This window comes from Narcine bancroftii, chromosome 2, assembly GCF_036971445.1.
Source record: "Narcine bancroftii isolate sNarBan1 chromosome 2, sNarBan1.hap1, whole genome shotgun sequence".
In the NCBI taxonomy this organism is placed as follows: domain Eukaryota; kingdom Metazoa; phylum Chordata; class Chondrichthyes; order Torpediniformes; family Narcinidae; genus Narcine; species Narcine bancroftii.
Genome location: NC_091470.1, coordinates 195,206,117 through 195,228,104, shown reverse-complemented (window position 1 = coordinate 195,228,104; position 21,988 = coordinate 195,206,117). Strand labels below are relative to the sequence as shown.

The 21,988-nt window shown below is 42.6% G+C and overlaps 1 protein-coding gene across 10 annotated transcripts in view; it reads left to right on the top strand.

Moving 5' to 3' along the window:
* Positions 1–21,988, top strand: part of LOC138754900 (GRB10-interacting GYF protein 2-like) — a 128,264-nt gene that overhangs the window by 80,236 nt on the left and 26,040 nt on the right. For all 10 annotated transcript variants that reach the window (XM_069919878.1, XM_069919876.1, XM_069919875.1 and 7 more), the window contains 9 exons: positions 1,581–1,775; positions 3,852–4,009; positions 4,528–4,693; positions 6,433–6,599; positions 10,014–10,111; positions 13,059–13,166; positions 16,874–16,974; positions 17,614–17,702; positions 20,452–20,586. In XM_069919878.1, the coding sequence (XP_069775979.1) occupies positions 1,581–1,775; positions 3,852–4,009; positions 4,528–4,693; positions 6,433–6,599; positions 10,014–10,111; positions 13,059–13,166; positions 16,874–16,974; positions 17,614–17,702; positions 20,452–20,586 (1,217 nt within the window). The remainder of the gene's footprint in view (positions 1–1,580; positions 1,776–3,851; positions 4,010–4,527; positions 4,694–6,432; positions 6,600–10,013; positions 10,112–13,058; positions 13,167–16,873; positions 16,975–17,613; positions 17,703–20,451; positions 20,587–21,988) is intronic.

The following is a 21,988-nucleotide window of genomic DNA, read 5'->3' as shown; positions in this document are numbered from 1 at the left end:
CATACCTTTGCATGAGTACACAAAAATACATTTTGGGAAGGGGGTACTTCTGTGGGCATCATGCTCATCCAGTTAAGGGTGATCTTGTGCCTCCAAGTGAAAGAAAGATGAGGAATAGAAAATAGGGCTCCCTGGAATTGAAGTGATATATAGCAGCGACTGCTTGGCGTACATGAGCAATTTGTCATGCACTCTGATAATCTGCTGGATCGTCATGTCACGTATTGTCAGTGCATGGTTTCCTGCTCCTAGCAGTGCTGCCTTGTTTTAAATCTCCATTACTTGTGCATTTTTAATTTTGTTCCTGAGCCCACTTTGACTACCATATTATGGATGGCACGGCTGGCGTAGTGGTTCAAATTCCATGCTGTCTGTAAGGATTTTGTTCATTCTCCCCGACTCTGGTTTCCTCCCACTGTTCGAAACATGCCAGGAGTTGTATGTCAATTGGGCGGCACAGGCCTGTGGGCCAAAAAAGCCCGTTACCGTGCTGTATGTCTAAATAAATAAAAATGAATTGGAGTGAAGCATGAAAGTCTACAGACACTGTGATAGATGCTGCAAAACCAAAGTTCCTCCAGCATTTCTGTGTTTTTGCCCCATTGGAGAGCAAGTTGGTAGGGAGGTTCCTTGTCCAGAAGGCCATTTATTTTTCCATTTGGCCACTCAGTACAATGTTGTTCAGGTTTATTATCCTCTACTTGCACAAGTACAACCCAAAGAAACGTTTTCTGGTCCTCGATGCAAACTCTACAGATGCACAACCTGACATAACCCTCAATCCAAATAATACATGCGCAGGACCAATATGCATACTCTTGTATCTCTTCCCCAACTGAAGCAGCTGGGGTGGAAGGGACCCTCAACGATCCTGGATATCACTTTGATGGGTGGGAGGGAGACCTCAGTGATCTGGTCTGCCACTCTTATGGTCCTGTGGATTGACCTCTGATCCAGTTCTGTACAGCCACTGTACCCACACTGTGATGCAACCGGCCAAGACGCTCTTGATAGAACTCATATGGAAGTTGGTGGCCGGTAGCCTTGCCCACTTCAGTCTTTCAGGAAGTACAGTCAGTGCTGCGTCTTCCCGACAAGGGAGGAGATGATGTGTGTCCATGATAGGTCACTTCTTAAGTGGACTCCAAGGAACTTGGTGCTCTCTACTCTCCACTCCCGAGCTACGAGCTATGAATGTGGAATGAAGTGTGGTCATTCCTGGTCTTTGTTGTTGCTGTTGCGTCATCTGCAAACTTGATAACACTATTGGAGCTGGATCTGTTGATGCAGTTGGGGGTCAGTCACACGAACAGGAGTGGGCTGAGCACAGCCCTGAGGTACTGGCTCACTCCTGCTTCTTCCCACAGGAATCATTTGTGATCCAGAGCCCATTCTTTACTTTGAGCTAGCAAAACATTTGGGGCATCCTCATTGTCCTTGAGCATGCAAATGAATATAGGCGATACTAAATTGTTTAATAATCTGTAACTCCCCATATTAGCTTTTGCACATTCATTATGTAAATATAACACGTCATTTCTTGATTGTTTTAACCTGAGTAACCTTTTTATCCAATGCAGAGAGAACAGATCTGCCGACGGAAGCGTACAACGGTAAGATCTCTCCATCATGCTCATCTTCCTCCCCGTCAGATTCGCAGCCCCAGGAGGTGTTCCTTCCGGTATCTGAAGAATGTGAGGCTGTTGTACATCGGGCCGAGACAGAGCTGACTGAGTCTGTGTCAGACACCCAAGCTCACAGCAAGCCTGCTGATGGTACGGAAATCTCATCATTAGTCATACGTACGCACTGTCCAAGTTCACTTAAAATTATTTAATTTTGACATGCAGCATGGCAGCAGACCCTTTTAACCTATGAGTCTCTGCCACCCAAATATCCCAATTAACCTAACTCCTGTACATTTTGAAAGGTGGGAGGAATCCGAAGCACTCAGAGGAGATCCATGCAGACACGGGGAGAACATACAAACTCCTCTCACACAGCGCTGGATTCGAACCTGAGTCACTGTCCCTGTAAAAACATTTCAATAACAGTGCCGCCCCTTGTTATCTCATCTATAGGATTTAGTTCAGTTAGATTTGTCATCCCATGCTTTGAATGGACCTGTATGTTAATTGATTATGATAGATAAAACCATCTAATAAAAATATTGCTAACCAATTCGGAGAAAGAACTACAAAAGGCATAACGTTGGAAACAAATGTTTGTGTTCTTGCAGATTTTAAAATTGGTATCGGTGTTAAACCTTTACCTCCCGCGGGGCTACAATATTCTTCTGCTTGACTAATCCAGACATTATTCACAACAATCTCTAATGTCCCACAGAATGTTTATATAAAGTAATGTGTGGTGTAATACTTCATTCCTCTTGAGAAACTCATTACGTTTAATTGATCTAGATATTTGGGGTTCTGCCCTGGAGTGTGGTGTGACTAGTCTGCATTTTCACTTGGCCCACTTTCCACTGCAGTGTCAGAAAATTGACCCATTTTGCCGATGTTGCAGTCGCAACAATTCTTGAAGTACTTGGAGTGAAAAATGCTTTGAAGCAATCAGATTGAATGTTATAAATGTCAGACTTTTCCACTGCTTCTAGTCCTGATAACAAGGCAAGGCTTGCCAGAACTACACAATCAGAACAAAATGACCCAAAGAACTTTACATCCAATTAAATACTTTAGCAGAACAGTCACTCTTACAGAATACAGTAGAATCCCCATTATCCAGCTCCTATGGGGATTGCGATACCACATGTGTGAATTTTCTGGTTGACTGAGGCACACCCTTACAATGCCTAGCTAATATACCTGCATGAAGAATAAACAGTTTAAAAGACTGCAAAATATAAAGTAATTTGATTTTTTAAAAAATCAGTGTTGTAGTATTTAATTTTGTAAAGTTCACTTTTCCTGTAACTTACAAAATTTAAATTTGAATCCTGGTTTCTGCACTGTGACAGCATTGCACTAACCATGTCACCATCATAATTAACCTGCGCTTCTCACAAGTTTGCAGATAAAGCCTTTTTAATATACCTAATACTAATAAAGACTCTTATGAGGCAGGGAGACATTTTGGGAAAGTTGCCCCAGTGGGCGCTTCCATTTTATTCAAGCAGCTGCTGCAGATGGGGCACGACCAGGCCACTGCACTGCTGAATATTTGCTCCCTTCTTCACCAAGGGGTTGTGTGTTACTTTGGAGAACATTTACTTTTACAATTTTAAATTTTTATTTAAAATTTTATTTATTCTTATATACTTTAAATTTATTTCCTCACATTTTTTTGCCAGTTGTTTGTGTTTCCATTTGATTGATTTCTTGATAACGGAGATTCTACTGTACTTGGGTACTGGAGTGTGGTTCCTACCCAGAATATGGTCCAGGTGATCCTGCTTTGAAGCAAACTTGAAATTGTTTGTATAAAGCAGCCATTCTCAACAGTGAGGGAGGTTTTTGTTGAGGGGAGGAGGGTGGACACAGCACATTTCAGTAAAGGCACACACAAATACTGGGGAAATGCAGCCGGACTCGCAGCATCTACAGGGGGTAAAGTTCTATTAACCGACGTTTTGTCCCTGAGCTCCTCCAGCACTTTGGTGTTTTTACCAGTCACAGCGTCTGTAGACTTTTGTTTCACTACATTTAAGTAAAAGCCAAAACATGGCTGCTTCACGGGGAAGGGTGCCTGTAAATTTTGAGCAGACTCCAAGGGCGGGTTGGGTGTGTGGGGGTGGGGGGCGGATATGGCTGGTATAAAGGACTTCAATAGTTGTTTTATAAGGTGATTATCGCTACTCTTAACTCTCTGTTCCGTTTGCTTCCATGCAGAAGCTGTGAATTTGGGCCAGCCTGCTCAGCTGAGTCCAGCCACGGTCTCGACTTTATCATCCTCTTCCCCTTCCTCTTCTCCTCCATATCCTGGCACCGCTGCTGAATTCATCCCAGCAGATAACGATGACGACGAAGGAATGAAACGTTTTGAGCAGGTAGCGTTGGGGGGCGTGTATTCTGTGGGAATAATTCTTGGCTTTGATCATTCTAACTAAACCATAAAAATCTACCTGTCCCGCAGGAAAAAGAATCACGTGCTTGTATCTGTACTTGGACAATACACTTGAATTTGAACTTTAATCTCAACCTCTTCTTCTGGCTATGGTTGCAATTTATTTTGCCCCCAACTTTATTTTAAAGTGGCTTTCTGCGGTTTAACTTGTGTTGCATTTGCTGTCAGCTTTATTATAGATGACACTACAAGATTTCTAACATTTCTGTTCAGTTCATTTGCTTGTGGATGAAGTGTATTTGCCAAAATATGAAGATTTGGACTGAATTTTAAAATGGACAGTTCACAAATAATGCGATCCACATTCCTAAATTCATTTAAATCTGTGGGTTATGAAAAGTTATTCAGATTATACCCATTTTCAAGCTTTTGGTTTCTAGACTTCCAGTTAATGCTATGCCAAAATCGACATAAGTATCACATTTTTCTTCTGTGTTGCAGGAAGCTGAAAAAATGGTTGCATCTCTGCATGACAACTCGCTAGACGATGAGCGGTTTGTAGAAATGATGCAGGACCAGAGGAGTCGAGCTGCTGCTGCTGCCTTGCCACTCTCACACGAGGCAGCCATGAAGTGGTTCTACAAAGATCCACAAGGAGAGATTCAGGGTAAGCTGAGCCCCCAGCAGTCAGGTGTCTGATTGCAAACATTACAATTAAGTGGAAGCAAAGGGAGTTCTAGAAATAAAGGTTGAATTTCCAAAAACTTAAGAGATTAAGGACAAATCTATTTGATGTTCAGTATGGTAGATAATAGGAAACTATTGATGTGGTCTGAGAATTGAGCCAGACCTTTAATTAGTGAAAACAAAAAAGCGTGATGGGACTTGTGTAATTTTTTTCATTCTGAAGTGTCTCCCTACATTCCTTGAGTGGCCATTCACACAGGAACAACCGAAACTCCAAATATCCACATCACACCACGAGTTTAGACAGAATACCTGAAGTGTGGTATTTAAGGAGACTGGATGTCCTATTCATCAGCCTGTTGCTTGCGGATCGGCTGCAGTTCAGTTTAGACCCCTTCCTCTGATTTCCATTGACCACCTCTTACTGTAGCATGTGACATGCAGGAAGTCTCATGCAATTTTGTTCATGCTGAGTGAAATGATCTTGCTCAAGATACGCAGCCTTATTCATCAGTATATGGGACAAAATATAAAGGAGGTCAAGTGTGATCCATGCACTTGTTTGCTATCCAGTCTCAGAAAGGCAGATGAGTATATGAAACAAGTTTGAGTTTCGTCCTTTGAGATTGGGGAATGGAAATCTGCAATTTTCATTCCACCCCATTCCCAAGTTCTGGATTTGTTTGCATTCATGACACATAGGATAACAATAATCCCAGAATGATTTCAGAATTTATTGTCACAAAATTTGTTTTTAGCAGCAGCATTACAGATGTAAATATTACTAGAAATTACATTTTTTAAAAAAAAACAAATTAAATTAGTGCAAATGAAGAGAAAGCATGACCATGTCTGGGGTTCATTGTCCATTCAGAAATCTGATGGTGGAGGGGAACAAGCTGTTTAATTACAGTTGGGAGTTTATCTTCAAGCTCCTATACCTCCTTCCAGATAGTAGCAGAGGGAAGAGGACATGGCCTGGGTGTTGGGGATTCTTGAGGATCGAGGCTGCTTTTTTTTAAAAGACACTGCCTCTTGTAGATGTCCTCGATGAAGTGGTCTGGTGCCCGCGATGGCATTGGCTGGGTTCACAACTCTCTGTAGCCTTTTCCTGTCCTGTGCATTGGCATCTCTGTACCAGACAAGTGGTGTAACAAGTCAGAACGTTCTCCACGGTACACTTGTAGAAATTTGCAAGAGTATTTGGTGACCTATCAAATCTCCTCAAACTCCTCATGAAGTATAGCCGCTAGCAAGCCGCCTTTGTGATTGCATCGACATGGGAGCCCCAGGACAGACCTTCGGAGATGTTGACATCCAGGAATTTCAAGTTCTTGTGAAGGATACGCAAAAACGACTTCTTCCCCCTCCGCCATCAGATTTCTGAACGGACAATGAACCCCAGAAACGGCCTCACTTCTTCTTCTCTGTCACTAACTTACTTTTACAATGTGTAATTTAAAGCAATATTTGCATCTATAGTTGCTGTCACAAAACAACGAATTTCACGATGGGTTTATGTCCATAAATTCTGGTTCCAACCCCTCCATTGCTGACCCCTTTGATGAGGACTGGTTTCCTGCTCTTAAAGTCTACAAGCTAAACGCTGAGTCTTGGGGTAGGGCTGAGGAAGGATTGCTTGTTTCTTTTCCAGTTAGTTGCATTTTACCAGGGATCCAGAGGCTGAAAATTATTTCTCAATACTAATTGTTTTTCAAGGCCCATTCACGACGCAGGAAATGGCTGACTGGTTCCAGGCTGGATACTTCCCCATGTCCCTGCTGGTTAAACGGGGTTGTGATGAAGGTTTCCAGCCTCTGGGAGACGTGATAAAAATGTGGGGACGGGTGCCTTTTGCTCCGGGACCGTCCCCACCACCATTGCTGGTAAGTGACCCTGTCACCTTTCTCTGGGCTTCATCATTTTCGTGCGTCTCTGGGATGCAAAATCTTACTCTGACACTTTGCCATGATTTGTTTTGGTCCCGTTTGTTGCTGTTGTTGCACGACGCAACCCACCCCACACCTGAACGTTTGGGGTTATATATAAAAACCATGTTGGAGAAACTCAGCACATCAAACAGTGTGCTTTCTATAGTAAATATACATAACCAACATTTCTAGTTTGAACCTTTCATTGAGACATACCTTGATGAAGGACTCAAGCCAGAAACATTGGTTCTGTATCTTTACCTTTGTTACATAAAGGACACTGTTTGACCTGCTGAATTTTCTCCAGCCTTATGTTTTACCTCAACCACACTGTCTGCAGACTTTTGTGTTTTACTATGTGGAGTTTTATATGTACCCTACCCAAACCTGACAGATGTAGGGAATTAACCAGGCATTTGCTTTTCCTCTGCTGCTCTGCTCTCGAATTCTTAAATAAGGAAACATGAGTGCAAAATTAAATATTCTCTAGCTTGATTGATGTCAGTGTGCCCTGAAATTCGAGGATTTTTTAAATGAACTTTCTGGCTGTGGTGGATTCCAACATGCCTACGATGCCTGCACTGTTTGAGCAGGCAATGGTGTGCTGTAGAGAAGTTGCTGTCAATCTAAGGATGCTTTTGCTTGGGTAGGTTGGGATGAAGATTGCTCTTTCAGCAGAGTTTTAATGAAAACAAAGTAAGCAGTTCCTTACTATGAAGTTGTGATGAACTACAGTATCTACTGATTGTAGAGCTTTGGCTCACTGGCCTTCAAACCACATCAAGTCTCAGCCAGCCTTTCTGACAAAGCAGACTGCATTAGAAATTTCAGATTTCAGGTACATACATGACCTCACATACAACCCTGAAATTTTTTTTCCTGCTCTCCAGATTGGTGGAAAGAAGACCCATCATTAAGCCGGCTTTGCTTTTTCACGCTGAACCAAACAACACCAGCATAATGCTGACCCAGTATGTTATATTACAAAGGATGCTGGCATTCTGGAAGCAAAAGAGGCTACCTCCATGCCGGTTTAAAGGCAGGTCCACAATTACACCCCCCCCCCTCCCATTCCGCATTCATACCTTTTATACAGAATGACGTGGCACAATAAAGGCGCAATATTCCTGCCTTGAAGAGGCTATATAAAAGGGGCTACTAGTATCCCCCTCTCTTTTCCTCTTTTCACAGAACTAAAATCATTCTCACCTTTCCTCTGCCTCTCATTCTTCCTCCTTTCTCTACCTTATTGAGGCGCCTGTCTGCTTTTTGCTTGTACCAAAGGAGGCCCAAATTGTCGGTTCTATATCTTTGCCTCCTATAGCCGCTGCGAGACCAGCTAAGTTCCTTCATTGCTTACTGTGGGGCTCTTTATTTTTCCTGCTCTCCAGGCAGAATTTCTACTTACCGGTAGTGCAAACTGGAATCAAGAAAAAGATGCCCAGAGAAGAGAGAGATATACAAACAAAGAAAGAAATATTAACTCTGCAATACAGAAAAAAAAGATAGTAATAAAATGGAACGCAGAGTTACAAATATTCTCTTTGATAATTTTTATAGACTCTTCTGCGACCTTTCCAGGGTTGACAGTTGGTGTGATCAATGTTTTGAAAGTTCCTATTTTTAATTCCTTGTTTTATGCACATTTCCCTAGTTTATTGAAAGTTCAGATCATCTGCGGTTTCTTGACCTGTTCACTGATGCTCTTGGTAGCACTTGCAAAGCAAGCTGTCCTCCCATTGTACCCTTGCAATGAGAGAGTGATTAGCGTGGTCAACCCCTTCTACAGAGGATTGTATAGTCATTCTCTTTTTCTGTCGTGTACTCAAAACTAAACGAGGCAGAAATAGGCAATTTCAGCCAACCGCGATGAAGGGCTCAGGCCCGAAATGTTTGTTTGTATCTTTATCTTTCCTATATAAAATGCTCTGTTTTACCTGCTGAGTTTCTCCAGCATTGTGTTTTTACTTCACTCATGGTGTCTGCAGACTTTCATGTTTAACTCCTATTCAGCTCATCGAGTCTGCCATGCCATTCAATCATGAACCTATCCATTTTCCCATTCTCCCCCACTGCACTGGCTTCTCCCCATAACCTTCAATGCCCTGGCTAATCAAGAATCTATCATTCTCTTCCTTAAATACATCCAATGATCTGGCCTCCACATCTACTAGTGGCAACAAATTCAACAGATTCACCACCCTCTGGCTAAAGAAATCCCTCCACATCTCTGTTCTAAGAGGATGCCCTTCGATCCTGAAGTTGTGCCCTCTTGTCCTGGACTCTCCCACCGCGGGGAAGCAACCTTTCTACATCTACTCTGTACACACCTTTCGACATTCAAAATGTTTCAGTGAGATACCCCCTCGTTCTCCTAAATTCCAACGAGTACAGGTCAAGAGCTGACAAACGCTCGTCGTATGATGACCCCTTCATTCCTAGAATCATCCATGTGAACCTCCTCTGAACACTCTCCAACATCAGTACATCTTTTCTTAAACGAGGAGCCCAAAACTGCTCACATTCCTCCATATGAGGTCTCACGAGAGCCTTATAAAGCCTCAACACATACCTGCTCTTCAATTCTATTCCTCTTGAAAAGAATGCCCGTTTTTGATTCCTGCAAAATTATAGTTAATTCCTTAACCATTGGCTTTCAGTCATTTGTCATTCCAGGTTGTTGCTTGACAAATGCATTTTTCCCACTAGGAGCTGAAGGATTGGTTGTTTTAGGATCCATATCTACCCTTACTGAGCAGTTTGTTCCTTATTCTGTAATCAAGCAGCCGAGGGAGTGGACAAGTGGAATTGTAATTTTCTCATACCCCTACTGAAACTGCATCCTTGTCAGCAGGTAGGAGGTGCATGCTGGCTGTAAACTAAATGGTCAGCTTGTGACTACCCATATTACCTGAGACTAGAATTAAAAATTTGACACACTCCTCTGTTTTTAGTCAAAGAATTGATTGCATAATTGCTGACTTGGATGAGGTGTGTGCATCAGTGGGTTATACCAAGTTCACTTTCAAACTTAGTAGTCAAAAGAAATGCACTTTCTTTCCCTCCCACATTAGAACGTCACTCCATAAGGTCAATGTGAAACCTAATTACTCCCTCAAAGTTAAATTGATGATAATTTATAACAGGGACTTTTTAAAATGTATTATCATTTGGTTTTTTATTTTATTTTTTTCCCTATCTGCATTTCACAGGTATCTCACAAAATTAACCAGTATTAGTATTTGCCTGCAGTTAAACATATACATCGGGGTGTCCAAGCAGTCTATTTGCAGAATTGCACATGTTTATTTGAGAGTAAGAGGGTTCAGATTTATTTTTTTTCAAGTGGAGTTTGTTTGGTCTTGATAGGGTGACATGGACCAAGGGAGACTGAAAAAGCAGCGAGAGTTGGCAGCCGCCCTGTATCATCAGCTTCAGTACCAGCAGTTTCTACAACTGATTAACAGGTAAAGACCTCCCACTCCATAGCTGCAGGGGACACAGAGACCTTTCAATCAGCATGCAATGTCAAACAGTCACACAAACATGGTTCCTTCAAATTCCACTCATAGAACATCACAGTGCAGAAACAGGCCCTTCGAACCTTCTAGTCTGTGTCAAACTATACAGGTACACAGTCCTTTATCTGGACATCTAAAATCCAAAAAGCTCCAAACACCGGCATTTTTTTCCTGATGCTGATACAGCAGAGAGAGAGAGAGAGAGAGAGAGAGCAGCGCAACTAGGTTGGGTGGGGGGGTGGGGGAGAGACGGGGGAGAGAGATGGCAGCGCGATTCTGGGGGTGGGGGGGTGGGAGAGACGCCAGCGCAACTGGAAGGGGGTGGATTCGGCAGCACAATTCGGGTGGGCTTAAATCTGGGGCAACTGGCTTTTGTTCTGAAATCTGGAAAAATCTGAAATTCGGAACACACTGTCCCCCAAGGGTTCTGGATAAAGGATTGTGTACCTGTACAACATAGTTGCACTGTCCTACATGCAGTCCCTTGCCCTCCATATTCCTCCTATCCAAACTCTTCTTAAATGTTAAAATTGAGCCCGCATTCACCACTTCAGCTGGCAGCTCGTTTCACACTCCAACACTCTCTGTGTGAAGTTGTTCCCCCTCATGATCCCCCTAAACTTTTCCCCTGTCACCCTCAACCCATGTCCTCTGGTGTGTATCTCAGCTACCCTCTAGAAAAAGCCAACCTGTATTTACTCTATCTCCCTCACAATTTTAAATACCTCTATCAAATCTCCCCTCATTCTTCTGTGCTTCTGAACCTGTAAATCAGTTCCTGAAGTCCGGGCAGCATCTGAGTAAATCTTCTCTGTACTCTTTATATTTTATTGATATCTTTCCTGTAGTTCGATGACCAAAACTGCAAACAATGCTCCAAATTTGACCTCACCACTGTCTTGTACATCTTTACCATCACATCCCAACTCCTGTACTCAATACTTTGATTTATGAAGGCCAATGTGCCAAAAGCTCTCTTTACAACCCCGTCCACCTGTGACACCATCTCATTTAAAGCAGTGACTGTCTGATGTTCAATGGGTGCACAAATGCTTGAGCTTTGTAAACCAGATGTTTGTGTTAATTGGCCCAAATTGTGCTGAACTCGGACATTTGGACATTACCCTCGATCTCTCTGCCTTTCTTTCTCCTTCCCTGCCAACTCTACCTACTCACTTGCTTTCGGATTCTTCATTTCAGCCGAATCTCTGACAAATCATATCAAAATAATGAGTCGTTACTATTTTCTCAGCAGTTTTAGATGTAACATAAACATCAATACTTTTTTCTTCTCTCCCCCCCACACTAATTTTAGAAAAACCCCACATTTATCTAGTTCCACCTCTTCTTGTTCATTTCTCTCTAATTTCCCCCCCATGACCCCTATATCTATCTATTCCGACCCCTATATCTATCTATTCCTATGGACACTGCAAGACCAGCTGCTGTTCCAACATTTCAGTGTGTTTTTATGACAATCACACCGTCTGCAGACCTTGGTGTTTCACTCACTTTCTCTTTTATGCTCGTTGATTATGAACGTGATAACATTAAGGAAACGTTGATTTTTCCACCCCCCCCCCCCACACTACCCACCCTTCGATAAGGCCCCACTGCGCTGCCTCACCTCTCACCACTGTTTTCCTATCTAGTCTCTTGTTTATTGGTGTGGTCAAAGGGCTATATAAATTTCGATGTGTCCATGTCAGGGGCAGAATTTTGCATGGCGATAACGGGCAAGTCTTCCCTAAGATGAATACTTAAATCAGTGTTTTGAAGCTCAGAAATTCAGCCTGGCTCCAACAGCGGTTAACAAAATCATTGGATTATTATCCATCAAATTGTAGTGATTCCTTGTCAATGTTTACACCAGATTTATTTGTCAAGAATAAAGACACAATGCTGATTGGTCTGTCCACTTCTATTTTGAGATGATGAGTGACCCTTTTAACTTTTGGTTCTTTAAGACCTTAAGATGTAGGAGCAGAAATAGGCTATTCAGCCCATAGATTCCCCACAATTCAATCATTTCCCCACTCAGCCCCATTGTCTGGCCTTCTCCCCATAGACTTTGATGCCCTGACTAATCAAGAACCTATCAGGCTCTGCCTTAAATACACCTAGTGACCTGCCCTCCACAACTGCCTGTGACCACAGATTCCCCACCCTCTGGCCAAAGAAATCCCTCTACATCTCTGTTCTAAGCTTCAATCCTGAAGTTGTGCCCTCTTGTCCTGGACTCTCTCACCATGAGGAAGCAACCTTTCAACACCTACTCTGTCCATGCCTTTTCAACGTTCAAAAAGTTTCAATGAGATCCTGCCCACATTCTCCTAAATTCCAGCGAGTGCAAGCCAAGAACAGACAAACTCTCCTCATATGATAACCCTTTCATTCACCGAATCCTCTTTGTGAACCTCCTCTGAACCCTCTCCATCCTTTCTTAAGTGAGGAGTCCAAAACTACCCTGTACTCCAGGTGAGGTCTCCCCAGTGCCTTTCAAGCCTCAACACCACATCTCTACTCTTGTATTTTATTGCTTTTGCTTGAAGTGGATGCACATTCCCTACATTTTCAACTTTGATCTCATTTGATATCCGTCTTTATTAGGTCAGGGTTTTAATAATGTTTCATCTGTTGGCCATCTATTTGCAACTGCATCCTGTACCTAGTAATTTTGTACCCTTGATTTGAGACGAATTATGTTCTTCAGAATTTGGGGTTAATTCCCCTTGCACAGGAAGCTCTACTTGTCAACCAAAAGGCCATATAATATTTGATGATCCAAAACTGGAAGCCAGCTTCGGGGAATTCAAAAATACCCTCTTCTACAAAAAAAAGTAACTAACAATCGAAGACAAAATTGTGTAATGCCTCTCCGGTTTGTTTTTAGTCGGCAGCAGCTTTTGCAGTGCGCACTGCAGCAGAAGTCGAACATGACCCCCCAGCAGCAGCAGCAACTCGTGCTGTTCCTTCAGCAGATCCAGAACCTCAAATCCAGGTGATGAATTTACTTTCTTTATTCTTTGCTGAGAAATAACTACCAGTGGTAACTGCTGCCACTTAGACAATTGTTAATTACAGTGAAGACGAATGATTGTGTCAGGAACTTGAACTTGTGTCATACTTTAAATCAAGAGTGGCACAGTTGGTGTAGCGATTAGCGCAACGCTTTTACAGCTCCAGTGATTGGAACCGGACCGGTGTTTGAATTCTCCCCCCCTCCTTGTGCCCGCATGGGTTTCCTCCAGGTGCTCCAGTTTCCTCCCACCATTCAAAACATACCAGGGTGGAAGTTAATGGGGTGTAAATTGGGTGGCACAGACTCATGGGCCAAAATGGCCTGTTACCATACTGGATGTCTAAATTTAAAATTCCTTGTGTCGTACCTATAATTAATCAAAATGGTCTGTACTCTTTGGAATTTAGGAGAATAGCGGGTGAGGGGGGGGGTGGGGGGGGGAATCTCATTGAAGCATTTTGAATGTTGAAAGCGTGGACAGAGAAGATGTGGAAAGGTTGTTTTCCACATCGGGAGAGTCTAAGAAAGTGGTTCTCAACCTTTTTTCCCCACTCACATAGCACCTTACCAACCACAGAGCATCTTATGCCATTGGTGCTCTGTGATTAGTATGGGATGACTTAAGGTGGTGTGCAAGTGGGGAGAAAAAAATGTTGAGAAACACTGGTTTAGGACAAGAGGGCAAAACTTTGGGATTAAAGGGTGTCTGCTTTGAACAGAGGGTGGTGAATCTGGAATTTGTTGCCACAGGTAATTGTGGAAGCCAAGTCATTGGGTGTATTTAAGGGAGAGGTTGATAAGTTCTTGATTAACTGGGGCATTGAAAGTTAAGGGGAGAAGACTGAGTAGTGGGGAAATGGATCGGCTCATGATTGAATGGCGGGGGCAGACTTGATGTCCTGAATATGTTTAAAATTAGAAAATGCTGGACATGCTCATTAGGTTAGACAACATCTGTGCAAATGGCATTTCAGATCGATGAACTTCTATGGACAATGCTTCAGATATGGCTTGATCCAGTACTTCCAGCATTTTGGTTTCTGTTCAGTTATGTATTGTAGTTTAATTCACCAATTAGTAATGGAACAGGTGTTTTGACACATCATTGACTGGAGGAAACCATTCTAGTGAAACTTTACTGGAAGCTGTTGACGGTGTGGTGATTCACGCTGATGCACATGTCTCGTTCAGACATCAGGCTCTCAAAAAAACAGGAAAATAGGACAATTAATATTTTCTCCAAGTTTTCTTGTGAAAATAGTCAACCTTGCACTGTTTGGAACTGAAAGTCTGATTAAAAGAATAAAAATGCTTTAACAAATCTGTAAATTGGGCAGCACTTGATTTTAGATGACGTGGAAGTTGATAATCTGAAAGATCATATACCTTTTCTCATCTACAGGTATTGCTGAAAATAGGTTTGTAGGCAAGAATTTTTATTTTTTGTTAATTTAGACATACAGCCCAGTAACAGGCCCTTCTGGCCCATGAGCCCACACCGCCCAAATACCTCAATTAACCTACAACCCCTATACATTTTGAAGGGTGGGAGGAAACTGGAGCACCAGAAGGAAACCCACCCAGGTAGCGTTGCTCTGACCTCTGCGCGAACTGTGGCGCCCAAGTAAATCAAGTAGGATGTTCATTTTCCAGAACATCATTTCATAGGATTATGCTTTTGAGGAGAGGCCAAAAAATTGCTGCTTCGGTCTATTGAATTATTTATGTTTTTTTTAAAAACTCCCTGGGATTTATAAAGTTGGACACATTTTGATCAAAGGGGATTTGATAAGGAGAGAAACTCCTAAAATTTTGAGGCTGACACTGGGCTATGGCCTACATTTAGACAGGGTTTCAGGAATGAAGCTCTGAAACATTTTTCAGTGTGGAGGAGAATAGAAATATGGAACACACTTTCACCACTATTATTTTATGAGAGACATGTTTGTTATTAATGCTGACTGAACTTTTGAACATTTTCAACCAAAGATATCCATCCATAAGTATGTGGAAACATGATGTATCTAATTGGTTCACAGGGCTTGGGCTAAATGGCCCACTCTTCTCCTCATGTCTGTTGTGTCATTGTACGAAAGGGTCTAATGGGTAAAGATTGCATTTTGATCATGACCTGCCTGTGTCGTTGGCTTCTTATGCCACCATATTCCCAATTCAATTTCCCCAACTCAAGTAACACAGCCCTTTATAAATTAGGATTTTTTTTTTAAAAAAAAAAGCAAACAATGAAAGTCTCAATTTAAAAAAAAACACTAAATTGTCTTCAGGTACCAATTTTGTGTACATTCATTGGGTAAGCTTTAGTTATATAGATTTTTAAATATAGACATCCAGCACGGTGACAAGCCATTTCGATCCACAAGTCCGTGCCTCCCAATTTACACCCAATTGACCTACAACCCTCGGTAAGTTTTGAACAGTGAGAGGAAACCGGAGCCCCCGGGGAAAACCCATAAAGATGCAGGGAGAACATACACACAGACAGCGCGGGATTTCAACCCCGGTCCCGATAGCTGGCACTGTAAAGGCATTGCGCTAGCTGCTAGGTCAACCGTGCCGCCTTCCAGATTTTCATTGATCATTATTACAGTACTTGTAGCTTGATTAATGCTTCCTTTTGAAACCAAGGAGGAATGAATTTTAAATATTCTGCCAAGGCTGGCCCAATAATTGGCTTCCATTTTTTCATTGGAAATCAGAGCCCATTTTGGCCCAGTGAGTGCACAGAGCAATCCTATTCCCAACTTATTTTCCCCTGTGACTTATTCTTCCCACATTCCCATAAAGTATCCCTGGATTCTACCACTGACACACACCAGGCGCAATATGCCTATCAGCTGACACGTGAAGTTAAGCCAGAGCATCCAGGAGAAACTCACATGGTCACAGAAAACATACAAACTCCACGCAGGAGGCACTGGACATCAGGATTGAACCTGGGTGGCTGGATGTGTGAGCACCAGCACTGTGAGACGTGGAGCATCTAGTGCAGCATCTAGTGATAGATGGCAAGAATCACTGAGAAAGGGAGCAGTTGTAAAAGGGGACATGGGAAACAAATTGTTAGCTACCAGCTGCATTTTGCAACGGGGAGGGGGGGAGATATTTGCTTGGTTAATGTTTTACCAACAATATGAAATTCCGTGTTTGGTTTTCCAGGACTGGTTTTAATCCCAGCCATGTTCTGTACTTCAATACTGTGAAGGTTTCCCCATAGAACCAGCGATGAAAAGTTAAAAATGGCTGGAGTCCAAGGGGTTAATGATGTTGGCGAAAACATTAAAATCGATTTGCTTGTTTGACTTCAGACATTGGGCATGTGTGGGTCCAAAAGTATTTTTCTGGGAGCCTCTGTACACATTCTCCAGCAGGTTTGCTCAGTTGCTGATTTGGGGATTGCCTTAGGAATGGTGGGATGGGATCTCAGATGTTGTTAAATGATTTTTTTTTAATGTTATTTTCAGGCACCTCATAGCATTAGATTAGCCCAGATTATTTAGCTTTCAGCTTCAGAACTGTTTAGAATAAACATTATTTCTACTTGGTTGCTTTTTGTTACCTTTATACAGTGACTCCCCCTCCTCTGACACCAACCCTCCCTCAAAAGATAAGTAGAAATCACTGAAAAATCTTTCCCCCCCCCCCCCCCCCAACTTTTGTCCCCCCAGGTGCGCAGAACAAAATTTGATTCCTCCTATCAACAGATCTATGTCAGTTCCCGAAACTGGGTCCCTCTGGGACCTTCCAACCTCTGCTTCACAACCCTCAGGTGAGGACCCACTCTTAATTCTTAGTGCTTCAGGTAGCCATCGCTCCAGGTTTTGGCAACCTAAACTGAAAAGGAGTGATGTGATAGTGAGATGATAATCTGGTTTGGATGAGTGCCAGTGTGACTATTGTGTATATTAGATACATGTTGTCAGGTTAATATTCATTGTGTAGTGATGCTTTGTAAAGTTCATACACTCTTGCATTTCCCCAACCTTTCTCTCATGCTATGCCTGCATCTGGGATACAGTCTTCCAGCATAAGCAACCCCTCCATTAAATGGGCTAATAATGACTGCGTGTCCCTTGTTTTATTTCTTTTCGTTTGTAACTTCTATCATCTGAAGTAGCTCTATTTGTTTCATTTCAAGATCATTGCCTCTAAATGAGAGAAGCAGCCACTCACTCACTGCCTCTTTAGAGCTGTCAGCCACTTCTACATGGTCTGCAGGTCCCACCCTGCTGATAACAGCGGCCGCTTCCCAATGCATGCCCAGTGATGGAACAAGAGAAATGCTTTGCCACTGCATGAATCACCCTAAATGCTCGAGTTATGGGTGCTGTGTATGTAACAATGGTAGTTTTGAAATAATTCCGTTGATTATTTTCCTCCACTAACCTTTGTGCGTTTCATGTTACAGGCTGCGAAGCAGGTAGTTTGTGGGATTCAGCATCTCAGGGTACACTACTGGAACAAATTCAAAAACTAGAGCGAGAGAAAGCTACAAAAGTAAGATCCTGTTTTATTGACCATCTTACAATGTGATACACCCACTTTTTGTATTATTTTGCAACAATAATTTGTACTAATTGGTATATTTTCTGAGTGAGTTTTCCTGGACTGCCAGGAATATGCAAGTATCTCTGTTTCATAAAAGATGGCCTTTCCTACCCTTTTCAGTTCTTCAAACATGTCCCTGACCCTTATAAATTATTTAAGGAATCAAATTCTATTGCCTTTTAAAGGATGCATGTTCCAGACCTCGATGAGCTCCAGTGGAAAAAAAATGCTGATCTCCCTTGGATCTTTCGCTCATGATTTTAAATCTGTCACCTCTGGTTGTTGTCATATGTGCTCGAGAGGCAACACAGCCAAGACTCGCTGGGTGATGATCAGCTAACCATGTGGTAACAAGTTGGGAGATCAACAACTACAGCCTGAGCTTGGAGACCACAAAATATAAGAACAGAAGTAGGCCATTTGGCCTGTTGAATCCACTCAGCCATTCCATCATGAGCTGATCCATTCTCCCACTCCCCTGCCTTTTCTCCATATCCTTTGATACCCTGACTATTTATACAGCTATCAACGTCTGCCTTTAACACACCTATTCTCGACAGCTGCCCATGGCAGCAAATTCCAGAGGTTCACCACTCTTTGGATAAGAAATTCCTCTGCATCTCTGTTTTAAATGGGGGCCCTTCAATCCCCAAGTTATACCCTCTTGTCCTAAACTCCCTTACAATGGGAAACAAAATTGCCACATCTACTCTGTCCAGGTCTTTTAACTTTCAAAATGCTTCCATGAATTCCTCCCTCATTCTTCTGAACTCCAAGGAATGCAGTCCAAGAGCTATCAAATAGTGGGGTGGTATTTAGGATCTTGGAGGTTGTGTCTGGTAATTGCTACTTTAACAGTTAACCTCTCCACAGAAGTCCTCCATTAAACATTTTCCAGTCGATTTAGTTTATCAGAACTAAACCTGTGTAAATGTTTTCTGTTAACTTATACTCTTCGACGCCAGAAACCAAATGCAGATTGGGTAATTGCTTTGCTGAACATGCATGCTCAGTTTATGGGTCAAAGCTCGAGTTTCCTATGGTCAACTATTTCATCTTTCCCCCCCCCCAATCATTGCTGCAGCAATATATCTGTCCTCTGCTTCATGGATTTCAGGGTGAAGCCAAATGTAAACTTGAGGAAGACCACATGGTTGGTCTAACGGTTAACGCCACGCTATTACAACATCAGCGACCGGGATTTGAATCCCGTGCTGTCTGTAATGAGTTTGTACGTTCTCCCTGTGTCTGTGTGGGGTTTCCCCAGGGGCTCTGGTTTCCTCCCACTCTTCAAAACGTACCGGGGTGTAGGTTCATGAGTTGTAATTGGGTGGCACTGTCTTGTGGGCCAGAATGGCCTGTTACCTTGCTGTGCTTTCCTCCCCGCGCCCCCCCCCATCTTTAATTTTTCTTTACTCCCACCTTCATCTTCCTAGTGATCTCTCCCCCTGTCTGTCTCTCAACATTCAAGTTTATTGTCCTCTGACGGTACACGTACAACCTGAGGAAACAGTATTCTCCGGTCCTCGGTGCAAAACACGTAGACATACAAAACATCAAAATGGCAATGGCATCTAGTGTTGAAACTAAGGGGTGCCATTTAGTTGCCCTGGAGACCATAGTTTAGCCACCCCTGATGTAGGGTGTTCCTCCAATTTGCAGGTGACCTCAATTTGGCAGTACATGAAGCCATGGATTTTTTGCTGTACCAAATACCAGAGAACTGATTCTTTATTCAAACACACAGAAGGGAGTTGTTCTAATGAACTGGTGCGGACTCGAAAGGCCGACATGGCCTGTTTCCACTCCGTAAATGGTTATATGGTTATATAACACTTACAGGCAAACAATACCAATGCAGCACGTATATACATAAATAAAAATAAGTCAATATTGTTAAATAAGTGGTAATCTTGGTCCTTCTGTCCTCTATCCTCAGCCCCTCGCTGGGTTCTTTCCCTTTTTATGACATAATATCGCCCCTTTTCACTTTGGTCTTTACCAGGTCCAGTCCTCAAAAGTTGTCTAACCATTTCTCTCCATGAATGCTGTCTGATGCATGGATTTCTTTTCCAGCAATTCCTTGTTTGCTCAAGATCCCGTGTCTGCAGTATTTGCTTTCCCTCCACCCCGTAGTGTGAATCTAGTTGTGGTTCCATGTCACGCAAAGAAGACCATATAGAGCAAAGTAACTTTGCCTACCTCATTTTCTTTTGATACCTGGAAGTTTTTAAATGCAGGCAGGAGGTGGAAAATTGCAAGTACAGCGGAAAATTCAGTTTAGAGGATGCATTAGGTCTGGTGACCCCTACGGCAATACTTCCATGGTCCCTTCCAGGTGAAGCAGGAACCATAAAACATTACAGCACAGAAACAGGCCCTTTTGGCCTTTCTAGTCTGTGCCAAACCATATTTCTACTTAGTCCATAGTCCTCCATTCACCTCTCATCTATATACATGTCCAAATTCTTCTTAAATATTAAAATTGAGCCCACATTCATCACTTTAGCTGCCAGCTCATTCCACACTCCCACCACTCTCTCGGTGAAGAAGTTCCCCCTGAATTCTTCTTGCCCTCAGTGGGAAAAGCATATTGACATTCACTCTGTCTATCCCCTCAAAATTTTAAATACCTCTATCAAATATAATGAATGCAGCTGCTCTCCAAGCAGTCTCGGGTAACACTATGTTTGTTTAGCTAAAGCAGGAACGAAGAGACGTGGAGCTGAGGAACAAAAGGGAAGAGGATGACCGAAAGCGGCAGGATGAGATCCGGTGGCAGGAAGAAGAGCGCAAACGTAGGGACGAAGATGAGCTGACGAGGAGGAAACAGGTAAGGTGTCCATTGCTCACCATCACCCATATCCGGGTCTGTGAGTTTTACCCAAGCTTCTACAAATTACTTCGATACCTGGAAAGGTGAAGAAATTTCAATCTGTAATATTGCATTATTTGGAAGTTTCCACGGTGTAGTACATGTGCAGTGGCATCACATAAGGCTACTAGGCTGGAAACCAGAAGCCTGCGCTATTGAGAAAGAATGGGAGGAGGTATTACATAATTAGTCAAAGATTGATTACTTCAATACTGAGAGCAGAGTTTCTCAAAGGCTCGCAAAATTAGGCCACATCAGTGGAGTTTGGTCTGCAAGACTTTAAAACCACACTGCACAATATGTTAAAGAGATGGCTTGAATCCACCATGACAGTTTAGATCAGCCATTCTCAACGGGGGCCAGCAGATTTGGGGGTGGGGGGGGGAGCGACACAGACCAAATTCTTTTTTTTTGTAGAAATCCTGTGGACGGTAAGAGAAAAGTACAGAAGCATGACTTCACAGGGAAGGGGGCCCCTAAACTTTGAGCAGAGTCCTAAGGGGGCCATAGCCAAAAAAATGGTTGAGAATAGCTGCTTTAGACAGAAAGACAATCTGAGCAGAAGCAGGCTGTTCATGAGCTGATCCATTCCCTGTATTCCCTACATACAAGACCAAGTTAACATTTGCAAATTTATGTTGAAACAATGAAGTAAATCTGGAATAAAGAGTTAGTAAAAACACATCTGATGTGCTAATGTGATTCAGGGAAGGAAACCTGCCATCCTTGCCTAATCTGTCTCACATGGATCCTGACCCATCAAAAAAGCCAATGCAATGATCCGTGTGTGTGTGTGATTAAAAGTGGACAATTGCTGGCAGGTTCTTCCAAGAAAATGATTAAAAACTATTTTGAGGAATGGAAATAATTGTAATTCCACTAGCGACTGGATTTCTGCAGATTAGTGAGAACAAATTGAAGAACAAATTTGTACGGAGATGTAAAGTTCTGTTGGCAAAATATTGAGAAAAGTTGAGCATTCTGTTGAAGCTTTTTTCCCTCTAACTAAACTGGTTTTATTCCCTATACAATCTACTGTCTTCTGCAAGTCCCCTTTCCAATTCATTGCCTGACAAATTGTCAGTAGAGTCACTCTTCAACATATTACGCAGTGTGGTCTTGCAGACCATTTCATTCTAAGGTTAGGATAAGAGAAGGGTCTAAGTAAATTGAGGAATTACTCAACTGAACTGAAGGGCAACTTTCTCACTGCCCCTCCCCCCTTGATGTTTTGTGTGCAGTGTCGTCACCATATTTTGTGGTAGTTGAGACCAATGGTGAAATGCGCACTCAGATTGGGCTTGAGCTTGTCTGTGCTAATCGTTGATGTTTACTTGAATGTGCCTGGTTGGATCGGATC